This window comes from Phalacrocorax carbo, chromosome 4, assembly GCF_963921805.1.
Source record: "Phalacrocorax carbo chromosome 4, bPhaCar2.1, whole genome shotgun sequence".
Classification (NCBI taxonomy): Eukaryota; Metazoa; Chordata; class Aves; order Suliformes; family Phalacrocoracidae; genus Phalacrocorax; species Phalacrocorax carbo.
Window position 1 is genome coordinate 29,254,821 of NC_087516.1, and position 17,125 is coordinate 29,271,945.

General features: G+C 37.9%; 1 protein-coding gene across 2 annotated transcripts in view; it reads right to left on the bottom strand.

Annotated features, from left to right (window-relative positions):
- The window catches only part of CORIN (corin, serine peptidase), a 164,348-nt gene that overhangs the window by 38,971 nt on the left and 108,252 nt on the right, over positions 1–17,125 (bottom strand). For both annotated transcript variants that reach the window (XM_064449377.1, XM_064449376.1), the window contains exons 10-13: positions 13,857–13,955; positions 6,436–6,667; positions 3,313–3,458; positions 571–678 (exon numbers count right to left, since the gene is read on the bottom strand). In XM_064449377.1, the coding sequence (XP_064305447.1) occupies positions 571–678; positions 3,313–3,458; positions 6,436–6,667; positions 13,857–13,955 (585 nt within the window). The remainder of the gene's footprint in view (positions 1–570; positions 679–3,312; positions 3,459–6,435; positions 6,668–13,856; positions 13,956–17,125) is intronic.

Consider the following 17,125-nt stretch of genomic DNA (forward strand, 5'->3'; position numbering starts at 1 on the left):
GAGAATAAATACCGTGGTTACCACTTATCCTTGTACCTACAGCTTGAGGTTGACCAGTCTGAGAAAATATGTAGTTCTTGACCCTTGCAGTACAGAATCCACTTCAGCAATACAGATCTTTTGTCAATAAATCATAATGAGAATATTACCATGTATAAATTTAAAACTATATTTATGAATTCAAGATTTAAACTGCCCAGAAGTCATGTTTTAGCTCAGTAGAACCTCCAGCAATATCAAAAGAATTAAATCTGCAGCATTTTATCTCGATTACCGAAGGAATACTCAAACATACTGGAATATAGTTAGCAGGATCTAAACGATCAAATATCATAAATTGTGTTGACAATTAATCGAGCGGGATGCTTGCTAAAGTATTTTTACTGCCACTAGTCTTAACACCACACACACCCCCCACTTTCAAACATATTTTTCTTACAGAAAAAGGGCCTTATCCTCTGAACTGTCATGCTATGGTTCAAATAACTGAAGGAAGAACAAAACTCATTTTCTAATGCTTCAGCTAAATAGTAATCCATTCAAAAGATCCAACTCAACGAATTCATTTACCGCAGCTGTCCTCATCACTATCGTCCTCACAGTCAGCTTGACCATCACATCTTCTGGATGCCAGGACACACCTCCCAGAACGGCACTTGAAGTGACTGGGTGAGCATTCTGTCAATGACAAGGAACAGGGAGAAACAAGACTCCATAAGCTGCAAGCTTAATCATCACAGGGGTACTTACTTATTTATCACTGTGACTGTTTCGGAAGGGTAAATGACAGGAATAGAAAGCTTGTGCGATACTAAACTGGAGCTCTGTAGCAGGCAAGGCTCTTAACAACTGCACTGTGAACGGGGCGGAGCAATATTTTCCAGAGCTCTCCCTCACGTGCTACCCTCTGTCAAATTTCAAAGCTTTGCCAAATAACTAGCATACAATGTTTAGATTGTGGGCATGGATTTTCTAGCTACTTTTCCCAGTGTTGTGGTGTGCGTGAAGCAGAAATAGGTCACCAGGTGTGTTGAAATTAGTATAACAGATCCCTGGGATTAAAAAAAAAAAAAGCATTTTGGCAATTGTATGGCTATTTGAATTAATAAAGCCACCTATAAACGTCCACTAATTAACTCTTACATCACTTTTGCCTCATCTTACCGAGTAGCATTTAGAGAAAGCTTTATTTAGATAGCTTTGAAAAACCCACCCATTTTTTCACACTGTACATGTCACTGACTTTGATATACAACCTCCATTGTATGTTGCCTTTTTTTTTCCTTCCTGCAAAATCTCTCAGATGTTTTATACCATGCAGTTCCTTGGGCAAATTTTAGGATTCAACAGGATCAAACAGTTGTACCAAAAATATCATCAATGAACTCGAGAGCCTTAAAAAACAGCATTCTAATGATAAAAGGTATGTGAACTATACTGCCAACATTTAAGAATAACTCATTATGAAAATAACTAAGTTTACACTGATACTGTCTTTGACAGCAGTATTCTTGGATTCAGTGCTGACCGGGAGAGAAATGAAGCAATTCAGCCCATTGTAATAACTGTGTCAATTACATCTTAGGTTGGAAAATCACCTGTATTGTGTAATCACAAACATTGTAAATGCTCTCAGAAGCTTAATTTCTTTTGTTACCTGTGGTTTGGGGTTTTTTTCAGAAATATTGGTATAATATTTTAAACATCCCAGGGAAGACTTTCTAACCAATATTGGTAGTCAGTAGAGATCTGGCATTGAATCAACACAAAATTCTAGCAGCAAGTGAACCCGAAACAACTCTGATAAGAGCCCTTAATTAGTTACACTGTTTCTAAAAAAATACTAAAAATCCCTCCTTTACATTGATTTTTCCAGGAATAGCTATTTCGGTGCTAAGGTGATCAATAAGCAGTGAATCAGCTTGCTAGGCAGAGTCCCTCAAAGTGAGAATTTTTTCGAATTATAATTTTATAAATGAACGGCATTTATCTCTAGAAATGGAACACCCTAGTTCTGTATCCACTAGTATATTTAAAAGATGAACATTCTATGTTACATTTCAAAGCCAAATGATCTAATAACACAGGGAGGAAGGTTAAAAGATATTTGATACCTGAGAAAATTAAATCACATTATTTTTCTTTAACTCACCTTATTGTGCCAAAATCTTACTCTTCCTTTCCTATGCACTGCTGTGTAACAACGGACAATTCATTTCCCTCAGCCCGCTGCTGTAGAGGGAAATTATCTCCTTGTCTCTCAAGAGTCCCACAACAGAGGATTTCATTACTATGGTATAACACATCTTTATGATATCCTCACAGTGATATATGCGCACATGGGATTTGCTTGAAGAAATAGTACTAACTGCTATATATGCTTCGCTGGTTTTTCACAATTCCTTCACTATATCCACAGCAACACATCTTCGCTAAAAGAACTATACACTAACTAGCTTTCGCCTATTGCTTTCTCTGAGCAAGATCAAGACTGCGGAAAGACCATCATCACTGTGTGGGTGAGTAGGAGGGGAGGAGTGAGAACCGAACATGATCAGCATATTGCAGGTGCTGTACCACACACCATCTCACTACTTTCCCAGCTACTTTACTGGTGTTTTGGCAAGAAAAAGAAAATGCAAGTCAGAATCTCCACAGACTTCACATCTGATGACCACTACAGATGGAAAAGCTGCATAGCTTCTCTCTTCATACATATAAAGAATACCTAGAAACATTTAAGGCAATTTAATTCTTTTGTACCATGTTCACACCCATAATTATTAGTATTATAACATTATGGATGAAATTAAAAAAAAGTAGATTTGTCAGTTGCTACTGAAGCTGCTTTGGCACAACTCTCTGCAAAACTCCCCAAACAAAAACCAAGCGCAAACAATAGCTGGCAAAGATACTAAGATTACAATATTTTTCTCAGAGCTGTCGTGGGGCTCAGCTTTTTTAAGCTGACAAGACTCTTCCTCCTGGTTAGAAAAGTATTATTATATCACCTAAATAGGTAACAAAGTGAAGTATAAACACAAGGAAGCAGTAGGTGTGATGTTAGCAACACATCTCAAATGCTGACTTTCACAGATTGAGGGTAATTGACCCTTCCTTCAGATAGATTTCTTATGAGAACTTCCCCTTATCTGCAAATTGTAGGTATCCAAATTTCCTGAAACCCAGTTTCGAGTAATTCCCGCAGTTTAAATATTGTAATTTAAATAGGAGGTATGGGGAAAAAAAGTCAGTGACTTTGGGAACCTAATTAAATATTAATTTCCTGTTATATGTCTTTATAGGAGTTACCTTCCACATCTTCATCTGGTGTTAGACAAGTTTGGTTGTCTGAGTTCTCATCTGGAAACTGAGTGCAGTCAGTATCTTCTGGCCACTGCAGACCTACAATCCCAAGCACAGACTCACAGCGTTCCTTGGACTGTACACATAATGTCCTGAGGAGACAAAGTGGAATTGCACAAAGTAACTGAGTGAGTCTTTAAAATTCCCAGGTTTTGGAAGTTAATAATCCTAGCCAAAGTTAAAGATGAAGAAAAGGAAAAAGCTGTGAATCAGATTTCTATACATGAAGAAAAATATATATCAAAAGATATGTTGCTACTGTTGAAACATAAAGTTACTGTACGCAGACTATTACCTTAGTTATAACGTACCAGCCAAATATAACTACTTACAAATATCCTCCCCTCTGCAAGGGATGGCAGAGAACCTTTTTTAAGAAGCACTAAATGCCCTCCTTCAGGAAAAAGCCAAATACATTTTGTACCAGTGAAATGCTACCTCTTCTGATGATGCTACCTCAGAAACCATGCGGTTTCAGAAGGACAAAATATTTAAACCTGCAAACAAAAGAGCGAAGAACTTCCCAGGGAATTCAATAAAATTAAAAGTTTGGGGTAAAAAAAAAATCAAAGCATAGGATCAACCTAGTCTTGAGGGTATTGTCAGTTAGAGCTTGTACCACACCTGGAAAAAGGCACCAATATAGTCCTCCTGCTGCCTTTTTTGTTTGTTTGTTTGTTTGTTTGACCATAGAAACAGGACTCACCACACAAAATTAGTTCATTCCATCCAAATTAATATCCTGTCTTTCAAAATACCCAATGTCAAATGCTTCAAAAGCACAAAGACAAAATGCATAATAGAAAAATCCTGTGGAACATTAACTAGGCAGGATGGGATTAGGAACCTCAACATCCTTTTCACCGCTTCCTAAGAACAGAAACATGCATCACACTTAAAAGGTATGTGTCTAAGCTGTTCTTAAAAACTCTTCAGCTAGCATGATTTCATATACTTCCTTATCACTTGTTTTCATACAAAGGTATTATTATTTTCCTTATATCTGACCTATAGCTCTCCTGATGTATTTAAATCCACTGCTTCCTGGTTTAACCTCAGTGAGCATGGTGAACAATTTCTTTATTTTCTCACGGAAGCTCACTTTTACCTCTTTGAAAGCGATGATGTCTTCTCTTGTTTCTAGACTCAGCACTCATTTAACTGCATCTTTTAGATCAGATTTTCTAAACCTATAATAATTTGGACTTTCTCCTACTATTTCGAAGAAAATTCTCCTTTGTTCTTATAGGTTGAAAAATATTCAGCAGTGGGACCCTACCCATTTCTATTTTTTTCAATTTCCTTCACATCACTTTTAACTTGCCTTTTATTTAATTTGATTAATTTTTCCAGATCTTTCTTCTAGGAACAGACACTCCTTTCGTAGAAAGCATTTTATTCCACTCATTTGTCTTTGATCTTTTGACCAATGGACCATTTTTTTCCTGCAATAATTTTCAAGAAATGCAGTGACCAAATCCAAGCAAACAGATCTGTTTAGGATTTTATGCTCTTCCGAGAAAACAATACATTATTAATCTTCTCAAATTTAATCTTGTTTTGGGGGACTGCACAAAGAAGAGTCAATGTTTTTTGGCATGAGTTGATTTACCGTGGAGTTGAGCAGCTGGAGGGAATGGATGAATGGATTGATACTGGTTAACCCTGCTTACAGACTCTCTCCTTCCTTTTAGATCCTCCTCAATATCAAAAAAGTTCACTCACTCCACTTTATAATCTCAGCTTCCTGAATGCCAGAATTTTTGTTTACCAATGACAAAACCCAACAAGATTAATAGAAAGAATACATCCTAAAAATTTTAATTTTTTTAGTTGAGACGTCAAGCCAATTCCGCCCTGTGTTTTCTGCACACTCAAATCTTTGGCCAAAGCTGACCCTTTCCAAAAGCCATTGCAAGCCATTTAGTTGTCAGTCTGTGGTGAAAGAATCAAAATGTAGATAATCTTCAGTAGTGCCCATCACAGTGCATGTGGAGGCCTATTGCAATACTGCTAGGAAAAGCAGATGAGCAATTGGGACCTTTTTTTTTTTTTTTAAAGCCTTCCACATTCTCATACCGAGTCTTACAGTTGGGGTATCAGAATACCTTGGTAACAGCCTTCTTTATTTACTTCTCAGTCAAACCTCAACTGTGGTACTGTCTATGAATCAACCTAACAAGTTAACAGTTAAGAAGAGTACACATCACAAAGCAGAGAAATCTCTCCCTTCTTGTCAGGAGAAAAAAATACAATGTTAAAAAAAAAGATGTAGCATAGAAATGTGTAATTTTCTGCAATGGAATTCAATCTAGCACATTTTTAAGAACATTAAGCATATTTAGCAGTTAACTGAAATATCTCTTTACTCTCCCAATGGGAGAGTAAAGGGACACCTAAATTGATGTCAACACATAAGAGGCATGAGATTTGATCAAGGTAATTCTTCATACACATCTGTCACAGTTTTGAAACAACAGGAAAGTCAGCTGGAGACTACTTAAATACACAGATAGTGTAATCTCCATGTCATTATAGGCTAACGTGTCTAGGAGATATGTCCTACCCAGTGACAGGACGCGTGGGAATGGTACAAAGCTGTGCCGGGGAGGTTTAGACTGGACATGACGAAGCATTTCTTTACTGAGAGCGTGGTCAAACACTGGAACAGACTTCCCAGAGAGGTGGTCGATGCCCCAAGTCTGTCAGTGTTTAAAAGGCATTTGAACAGTGTCCTTAATAACATGCTTTAACTTGGTCAGCCCTGATCTGGTCAGGCAGTTGGACTGGATAATCATTGTAGGTCCCTTGCAACTGAAATATTCTATTCAATACATACATTTTGAAAATTATTGAACTGGTATTCCTCTCCTTGTTTTGAATACTTCAGATACTAATCACACACATGTAATAAACTGCATTTAATAATCTTAAAAAATATGGTTCTCTACCTTTTGCTGTGGAATTCCAAAGCAAAATTTCTGGCATTTTCAATGGAAACAGAAAACTGGGAACGATTAATATGACAGACAATGTCAGTCAAGAATTAAATGAAGCATACTATAGTACCTGCAAGGTGGGATCCGCTGATTTGTATGGGGGTCACATTTTGGTACTAAGATTGTACAGGCAAAAAACATAAGGTACTTGTAGCAGTTGGTCTGAACCAAGGCTGGGAAAAGAGAAGACTCCCAGCTGATAGAGGCTTCCTTCTGCGTCCTGTGGCCCAGGTAGTTTGGGTAATAAGTATAGTTGTAAGGCAAGTTCATACAGAGTTCCAGAGTAATTGGTTCACACTGACCTTTCACAGAAAGAAAACAAAACAAAATAAAAGAAACACAAATGGTGTGAGATTAAATGAAATAATTACATAAGTATTTAATAAATTTATCAGTCAGGGGACTTCCTCTCAGGCTTGAGAAACTAAAAGTTCCAGAGCTCAAGACCTCGTATGAGCCTATTCATACCAGCAAAAAAAGGTGTGTTCGACCTCTGCCTACCCAATAACCTATTCAGAGACTTATATTACCTTACCAACATGCATTAACTTCCCAAGTAACATCTTAGCTCTCACATGGCACAATAAATCATTCTTTAAAAACAGATTCATTCTTTTCAAATCAAACTTTGGATGATTTTCACAAGCTCCTGTACTCTACAGCAACACACTTCCTGCTGGTGCACTCTGCTGCCATAACACACCTCATACTAGCAGGGCAATTGTCAAAATTAAGAGGACTGAGATCATAGGATACTTTGGGTTGGAAAAGATCTCAGGAGGTCTCTAGTCCAACATCCGGCTCAAAGCTTCACCAGCTCTGAGGACTGATCAGGTTTCTTAAGGCTTTATTCAGTCGGGTCTTAAAAAATCTTTAAGGACAGAGACTGCGCAATTTCTCTGTATAAAAAAGGATTGGGGTTTTTTTATTATTTTTTTGCACCCCAAGATCTGAAGGAAGAATGGGGACAATTACATTATGTACTCCACAAACACTGAGCAAGAGACAGTCTACATGCTAATCATGTAATTCAGGTAAGACACAATTGATAATAAAGAGAATTATAAGCAAGAGCAAAATAAATGCAACAGCTACAAGTCCATATGATTACACAGACTATAGATATATATAAAAATTATCCAGCTTTTAGGGGGTTTATCACAACGCATATCGAACTGACTGAGTGTTTTGGATTTAAAAAAAATTGTACAGCTTTTGTATTTCTTCCCAAATTGGTAGTCAGAAATACTTATTTTTCAAGTTTCCACCACAACAGAAAACAACAGACAGAATTTCACTTCAATTCAGACTGAAATTCAGCTTTCTATTTAGCATTGAGACCAATGTGAAATTATTTAATTGTATTTACTTTTGAAAGATGAGAAAATTTTCCATGAAAAAGTGTACTATACAAAAGTAATTTATTTCCAAAAGACTGCACATATTTGCCTACTCTGGAAGCAAATGTATCTTAACATGATTAATATTCTCTGCCAGCCAGTTGCTGGTGTCAGTTGCCAGCACAACGTAGCACCTGTGTGATCACACAGCTGGACCTTTGAGAAGAAGTTGAAAGAAGATCCAACAGGCAATTATTCAGGTGATCAGAACTCACCAGTCTTTCCTGGACTGGCATTCCCTGTTATAACTGTTTTTAGTATTTACCTCTAACCTGAGGATCACGAAGCTCATTTTATATACAGCTTTTCCTCTCTGCTAAACCCTTGCACACTGCCAGTACTGAACTATTTCTGTTGTCTCAAACCACTTAGTCCCAGCTTTGGGGTGTATGAGGTTCAAAGACTTCAACAATCCTCCTCACATTACTGCCGTTTCCTTTTCTTCATGAACTCTCCCTTGTCCTCCCACGCTTCAGCCAGCCCCTGTCACCCAGAGCAGTTTGGTTTTGTCTTTTGATTTTTCACCAGTAAGCATATTTTCTTGATGTGTACAGAATATTACATGTTCATAAGTATTTCATGACGAAACCTGAGTAAATGAAGACAAAAGTACATGCAATGTTCTAAGTGTTCCTATAACAACGTTATTCAAGACTAAAGGGTAGAAATGCACACATATTCTCTCTTTTGTTATGCCTCACATTTAGTGAGGTTTAGGTGAATTCTAGAAGAGAACCTAGTCCACTGAAATGCCCCCGTAGGATAGCTCTTTACATGTTTTCAGTATGATTACAATTTTCACAGTGTTTAGAAAGCTTCTATCACATTATGTGCAAAAGTGTCTTTGTAGGTTTGAAAAGAATAACTTCAACTCTCACACCCAATTCCCTACAATCCACAAGCAGAATAACAAACAGAACATACACTCCAGGGAAATGTCTGACTCAATTTAAGTAACCCAAATGTTCATCTTTCTTCTGATGTCTGTCCTACAGTTTTAAGAGATCTTGCTACTCCTTATTTATAGTATATAGTATACTATAATGTATATTGTATATATTCCCCACATCTTAATGAGTGGGGAACAAGGAATAAAATTTATTGCATTTTTTACCCTAAAAAACAAACAAACAAAACCCCAGACAGATTCTGCCTGGGTTTAGCATCTTCATGTATGTGTTATTAACTTGCTCTACCTGCTATATAGGAATTAGTTCCAAAATTAGTAACATAAGTGAGTGGGATATTTCACAGAACCACAGAATAGTTGAGACTGGAAGGGAGCTCTGGAGGTCATCTGGTCCAACCCCCTTGCTCAAGCAGGGCCACCCAGAGCCGGTTGTGCAGAACTGTGCTCGGACAGCTTATGACTGTCTCCACGGATGGAGTCTCCACAACCTCTCTGGGCAACCTGTGTTCAGTCACCCTCACAGTTAAAGTTCCCTTATGTTCAGAGGGAACCTGCTGTATTTCAGTTTTGCCCATTGCCTCTGGTCCTGTCACTGAGCACTGAAATAGCCTGGCTCTGTCTTTTTTACATTCTCGCTTCAGATATTTTTTCTGTTATCCTAAGTATGTTGTAACTGCATTATAATACAGAACCTAAACTGATCGGACATTATCACACATGGAGAACATCCATCGTATTCAATATAGCAAAATGTGGCCTATACTTTGGACTTTTCCAACTGAAGAGCTATTTGGGCCAGAAAATACTGCTTTCTCAAAACTGAAGTTTTCCTCGGGAATTCTCATCTCTTACCAAAGATGAAATAACTCTGGTCTAAATATGAACAAGGAAGAAGACAGCAGTACTTACAGATATTATGCAAGAAAAATGTCTCCCAAATTCTCTTGCTGTTCCATAGTGTATAAAAAATTAAATATCCACTGGACAAGAAAAGGAGAAAGAGAGATGATCCAGAAGTCAAATTCAGCTAATGTGTTACTCCTGTTGAGAATTACAGATTGTTGCCCATAATATGATGAGGAAACATCTTCACTAAAAAGTTCTTGGGTTTCTCATGACATGTGATAGGAACATTGTTTTAGAACTCAAATAACAAATCAAAAAATGTTTTTCACTATCTTGTAACATAGTCCTAGACACTCGAACATTTTCCAGAATTGCTGTCCATACATACCATGGGATACAAAAATCTGTATTGATCAGGAGAAGATTTTGGACCACAGGACAAACTGCTTTGGACCACAGTAAGTCTCATATTGATTTATCCACACGGAAGATGACTCCCAGAAAGTGCATTTTCAGCTCTCTCTTATTGTGAGAAATGAACTAAATTGCAGTCACACTGCTTGAAAGGCTGTTGTGTTTTATAGGAATGTAGTCGCTGTTTATGAAAGGTAATTTGCTTAAGAGAGAACTGCTCCCTGTGTACGTAAGAACTAGATGCTACTGTGGGAATTTACATATTTTCCTACTTGTTGGGTAAGGATGCTGCTGGTGCCTTGTTTGTCAGACAAATAGAGGACCTGTCTTACGAACGACCGGTGACGACATAGCCATCAGCTGTGAGTCCAATGTTGATCCTGTCACAATATATCAGATACATTTTATGTGTTCTTTAGTAAGCAGTTTAAGTATTTAAAAATAAGTAAAATTCCAAAATACTATCTTTTTTTGACCTGAGTAAATGTGAAGTTGCTACAGTTTTAAACATATAAAATAGGGTTTAGTGTAACGCCGGTTAAGTTTTGGAAGCATTAGGAGTGAAGAAGATTTGAAACAGCAGATAGAAATATGGAAGCCCCTGAGTAAACCGCAGTTTTGTGGCAAAGTCAGTAATGCTCAAACAAAAAAGCTGAATCTTCAACAGGAGAAACTGAGAAGCAACACCTGTTCTTAGAGGCACAGGCTGCTAAAGCTGCTGCTTCTCCTGCAGGCAGAGAGATCTGGGACTAAACATCCTTCACTCCCATAAGCCTTCAGCCCACAGAGAATCAATCTTATTACACACATTTAAACTTGTGACTAGCTAGAGTGGAGTTATTCAAATCAGTCATTATATCTCAATGAATAATCATGTATGCTGACCTTAAAACATCAGGAGAATATGACCTTCAAATCTCAAAGACAAGAAAAGATTACCTGAAGAACTTTTTTTTTGGATATGCCAAGTACCTATGGTTCCAAGGGATGTTGGCAGGAATTGCAGATGTGGTTGACAACCAAAGTACTTTGATCTGTTGTGATACCTCATGTTTGATTTCTCCTTCACCAGGAGGGGGGACAACCTCTCATGGAAGATAACTGACCATGAATTGCAACAGAGGAGAAAATGACCAAGATAATTGAATGACGATATCTGAGATCTCAACAACAACAAAAAAATTATTTAAAAAAATTAAAATTGAGTAAGAGTTTTAAAAAAATTAAGTGGACTGTTAATAGTTTTGTGTTATACGGATACCTCCCTTCCCATTTCATAACCCTTTCTAAATATTTCTTGAGGAAGAATGATAGTTTGGTTCACAACAGGCAAGTAAAAAAAAATACCAACATCTACTACTCCAATCACCTTAGAAGGCTCCTTCTAATCTGAATAGTTTGGTTACGGATATGGATTAGAGAACAGACCTACACAGATGACGTACATAGTAGGCACCTGCTGCAGACCACCTTAGCAAAAAGAGGAGGCAGACAAACCCTTCCTCAGAGAGCTGGAAGATGCCTCATAATTGCAGGCTCTGGTACTTGTAGGAGTTTTAATTGTGCTGGTATCTGCTCAAAGGACAGCAAGTTGGTTAACGGAGAGCCTCCTCAGAGCACAGAAGAGTCCATTCCAGTGCAAAGCAAGTCAAGCAAGTGTGGCATAAGGCCACCTTGGCTGAACGTGGATCTCCTGACAGAGCTCAAACACAAAAAAGAAATATACAGAGGAGGGGACAGAGCACTTAAGTGGAACACAGAGATATTTCCCGAGCATACAAGAATGGGGTTAGAAAAGCTAAAGCTCAGCTAGAGTTGAAACTACTGAGCAATGTAAAGGGCAAGAAGTAGGAGGGCTCTTGTAAGTATGCTGGCAGCAAAAGGAAATGTAAAAAAAATGGGGGTCTGCTGCCCACTTGGGCAGGGGAACTAGTGACCAGGGACATAGAAAAGACCAAGGTACTCAATGACTTTTCTCCCTCAGTTTCCATGGAGGAACATCATTGGAAGGCTGCTTTATATCATTTTCAAAAGGTCATGGCAATCCTGGCACCTGATGACTGGAAAAAGGCAGACATCACATCCATCTTTAGGAAGAGCAAGAAGGAGGACACAGGGGACTACAAGTCCAGTCAGTCTATCCTCAGTCCCCAGAAATATTATGGACCAGTTCCTTCTGAAAGACATGTCCACACATGAAGAAAAAAAGGTGAGTGGGACAGCCAGCACGGATTTACCAAGGGAAAATCATGCCTGATTAATCTGATTGCTGTCTCTGACAAGATGACTGGCTGCCATTCCTTTTTGTTCAGTACTGGTGTGTATTGGAGTATTGTGTCCTGTTTTCTGGCTCCCCACTTCATGAAAGACACTGACATACTGGAACGAGGTCAGTGGAAGGCCACCAAGCAGGTTAGGGGACCGGATCACATGATCTACTGGCAAAAGGTGGGAAGAGGGGGTTTGTTCAGCCATCAAAAAGGAAGGCTACGAGGAAGTCTTATTGCTGTTAACAATTACCTAATGGGAAGGTATAAAGCAGACAGAGCCAGACTCTTAGAAGTGCACAGGGATAGGATGAGAAACAAAAGACACAAGCTGTAAACAGAGAATTCCAGTTACATGTACGCAGAAAAGGTTTTTACCATGAGAGTGGCCTAACACTGTAACAGGTCTCCCAGAAAGACTGTGGAATCTCTGTCCTTGGAGATACTCAAAACTCAGCTGCACAAGATCATGGGCCACATGGCTTAACTGGCACTGCTTTGAACAGGAGTTTGGACTAGTTGACCAAAGGTGTGAATTAAATTCCTTCTAACGCTAAACATGATTCTTATGATTGTCCCTTTTCAAAAAGTTAGGAGAGGCATTGATAGAAGCACATGTAAAGCATGTATGCCCAAGTATCTTATATCTTTACATTAGCAGTATCTAAAGGCCCCAGCATGAGTGGTGCTAACAGTCTGCTAATAACGTGACCAACAGTCACAACTTTAGAGACTGTGGAGTTTGGACTAGTTGACCTTCCCATATCCATTCCAACCTAAACGGAATAACATTATCCGAACAAGCTACCATACAGTACCAAACCATACCTTGCAGAGATAACTGCTCAGCACGAAGCAATTAATGGGATATGTCTACACATTCATATGTAAGTGAAGGCAAGCCTGCCCATGTGCAAAGGTGACCCGAATTGATGTGACTGTTTTAACACATAACCTAGTTTTAATTAATCCTGAATAATACTGAATACAGCTCTGCCCCAGTCTCAAAACCTAGCCAAATATACTTCTGTTGAGTATCTGTTCACAATGCTGCATTGTACAAGTGACAGAGAGCGCTACTCAGAAGCAAGCGTACAGTGGATGCAGGAGGCTTGCATGAAGTGGTACAGTACAGGACATAGAAATGAAGATCTGCAGTGCTGAAGACCCCAGTCCCCTACAACATGTATTTGTCAGAAGAATAACTAGTTTTGTCAGTTTGAGTAGCAGAAGTATTCCTTCATAATAGGGCCAAATGTTCTCCAGACTACTAAACACAGTACCGTATTTTCTTCTATTTTGAAAATAAACCAGTAGCTTCTGCTTTACACTTAGACTATGTTGGTTACCTTATGTAAACACTGAATGTCATTAAATGTTAAGAAAAAGCGCAACTGTAAATACCCATTAAGAATGTATCCAAAATTCACAGAAGGGAAAATATCTCAATGTCAAATGTTACGGGTATCTCTTAGTACATCAATAAGCAAGAGTTACGATGAAACTTTTGTTTCAACTTTGCCCTTTCCAATACTTAATAGTTACACATGTGCATTAGATAGTAAAGTATTACTTACTGTGTCCTGCCCAGCATCTGCTTTATACTGTAGAACACCCTAAAACAGTGACAGTATGAAGCATGTGACCTACTTACTGCAGTTTGTCTGGCTGTTTCTCATCTCACAGAGAGAAGTTCCACAGGGATCAGGACAGGAAGTACATCTCTGGTCTCCGTCCAGACAGAGGGTTTGACCTGAGGAAAATAGAAATTTACTATTCTAAGTATTTACCAGACTAATAAAAATGACTGGAGTGTTGTGATGAGAAAATACAGAGTTTACGTTATAATTATTTCCTTTACGTAGTTGGATAAGTACCCTACAGCATTTCAAGTGCAGTAAGGAAGTTTTGTAAGGAAGGAAAATGCACAGCACTGTCCAGACGTCACTTTTCTTTACCCCTATGTTTAATATTTTATATCACTGTTTCTAAATGAGAGGTATGCATCTCTGAAAGCCATTGACCATGATCCTCTGGCAGAGTATGAAAAGCCACGTGAATCAGATTTCAAAGGGAACAACAGGTCCTAGCTGAAAGAGAATACCCTCTGGGAATTATTCTTCAATGCCATTCAGTTGATCTGCTTCTCATTTTATGATTGGTTTCGTGGACAATAAAAAATATCCTGAAGAAAGGTCATCAGAGCTGAAGCTTCATTGTCCTCCTTTGGCTGGTTAAAAAACAAACAACAACAAAAAGAAACCCAAAACCGCTGTGGCCCTAAAGATGGAATTCAGAATAACTAAAACTAGCACTTCATCAAGAAGTTTCTGGAGCACATTACCTGGGTAGTTAAGGTTATCTGACAAATCCCAGGACTTCTCTCATATTGGTGACAGCTCCTTTGCAAACCATTAAATTCTCTCTTTCATGTGACTTTTGCAAACTCAGTCATTTAATTTACTATTCTGTACACAGAGACTGAAGTGTTTGGGTTTTATCATCTCATCCTGTTTAAAGTGGTTTATTGCAACTATCGCTTAGTGTTTGTATTGCACTACTGTCCATGAACATTAGTCATTCAGTCACGGCATCCTTATATTGGGCATACAGAAGATGCTGAAAAAACCATATTGTTTCAATGACCTTGACAACAACCTTGTCCCAAAGAAGTGATGATGTAGTCTATGATAGATTCATAATTATGCGGATTTACTTCCCTTCACACGTTATATATTGAAGTAATGGAGGTACTTTCTTTTGCTGTAGCAATTGACTGTCTTGTTTTACAGGTGGACCTGATAGCAAAATGGAACTTGAAATGTAGGGAAAATTTTGAACTTATAAAGCTATCACAAATCTTTACCTTAAAATTCATTTTTAAAGTTTGCTCCAACTCCTTTTTCTCCCACAGCCAAAGCGTTTCTCAACTTTTTAAAAATGCCTGTGCTACAGCATAGATTCTTTTGATCCTACACAGTCAATGCTGAATTTCTCTAAACACACTCTACCCTGTCTTTTGAAGGGATCACAGAACCAGCTCTGAGTACATCGATAGTAAATTTCTATTGTCACAAAATGAATGACAGCGGTACTATTAACAGATGTCATACCTTAAATTTCCTTAAGGTACATAGCGAAGCAGACCATTTCTCTCATTTGGATACAGATGAAGCAATGGTCATCTCCAATCCCTGTATGTATGCATTTGTACTATTACACAAGGTCTCTGTACCCTTATATAGACAAGTGGCAAGTCACGACACCTTGACCTCAAATTGCTATGCTGATTTCACATATTTACTGTGTTTGTAACAAAACCAATATTCCAGATCACTTCAGCCGTAACTTCCCTGCCTCTGCCAGGCATACCCAAATTGATTTGTAGAGTGGAGAAGTCTTTGTATTAAGTGTATGTCCTATTACATTTTCTGTAGTTGCTGAAATCAACAACATACACAAGAAATACAAAAGAAAGTTACAAACAAGAATTCTGCCTTGCCTTTACATGGATGTTGCAAGGAACTAAAAAGGAATAATCCAAATGAAGTCCAAATTCTGTCTACGTGTTCTCATGCAAATTTAGGATGGACAAGATATGGTTGCATAAAGGAAGAATTTTACTCTGCGCAATATTGCAAAATATTAGACAGAGATTTTTTCACAATGAAGAATGAATAATAAAAACAAGGAAAACTTCTGTATTTAACATCTTTGAAGTTTAATGCTAAGCAGAAAAATCTTTAGGATATACGGAGATCACTGACATTATAAACTCATCCTACTCCTTTGCATTGAGCATCCTTGAATCTATCTCTTCATCTTACCAAAAAAAAAGATTTTTAATCAGTTCTTCAGCATCCACAGAGGCAAAAAGCAATGAAAACAAAATGCACCACTGACTTCTAGCCCAGATCATGCGTCAATGTTTTCACTGAAATTCTCTTTTACTAGTGATAAACAACTTTAAGAGGCTTAAGTTGGGTGAATTTTAAAAGTTGAAAGGGTTGCTTACAGAATGTTCTAAATAGTTGTGTACTTTTCAATTTATCCCATTCCTCTGCCTCATCTCTTTTATATTAAAAACTATACCTTCATTATCAGCAAGACAAACAGAGGATCATGGAATTCACAGAATAAGACTGAGGTTGGACATCAGGAAAGATGAAGAATAAAAACTGAGCATTTTGTGAGATTGCACAGTCAGAACTACGGACAAAACTTGATCCTCGGTTTTTAGACTGCCATAGTCAGAACTGGAAGAAATTTCACGCGAGACCTTTTTGCAATGTCAACATTAATTGTGAAAAAGAGCAATAGTAATTTCTGTGTTTCAACTTCTGGGTTATTTTTTGGAATGGAGATGTTTAAATTGGAGCAGGAAGATCCCAAGAACTTAATATAAACAGAAGGGACAGAGTAAACACGCTTATGAAAGGATTTCTTCTCAGCTATTTCCTAAAGAAATGAAGCCTATATAATCACACTGTATATCTTACGACAACAGATCTGTTCTACTCTACTAACTTTTGAATAGGTTGTCCTACTTCCACTACACCTGACAGCACTGGAGTTTTCTAAATAAAGTGAATTCCTTTAACTTCTTAAAAATAGGATTCATAAGACAAAGACATTAATAATTCTCACACTGAAGGAAACGCAGTCATCTGAACCTATACCTTACCAGAAACAAGAGAATTACATGTGAAAAATACCTTCAAATGCTGAAACCATCACAGCATGACAACATCTCTTTCTGAGTGTCAAAATGTACCACAGGACACAAGTCTTTGGGAAACCATGTTCTGAGGCTCAAGAAACAGCCTGGTTTCCTTTTCTTTCATACAGTCCATCATGAGACAGTTCTTAAGTAGCTGTGAAAACTTTCATTCTCATATATTTTCCCTTATTCACACTAATTCA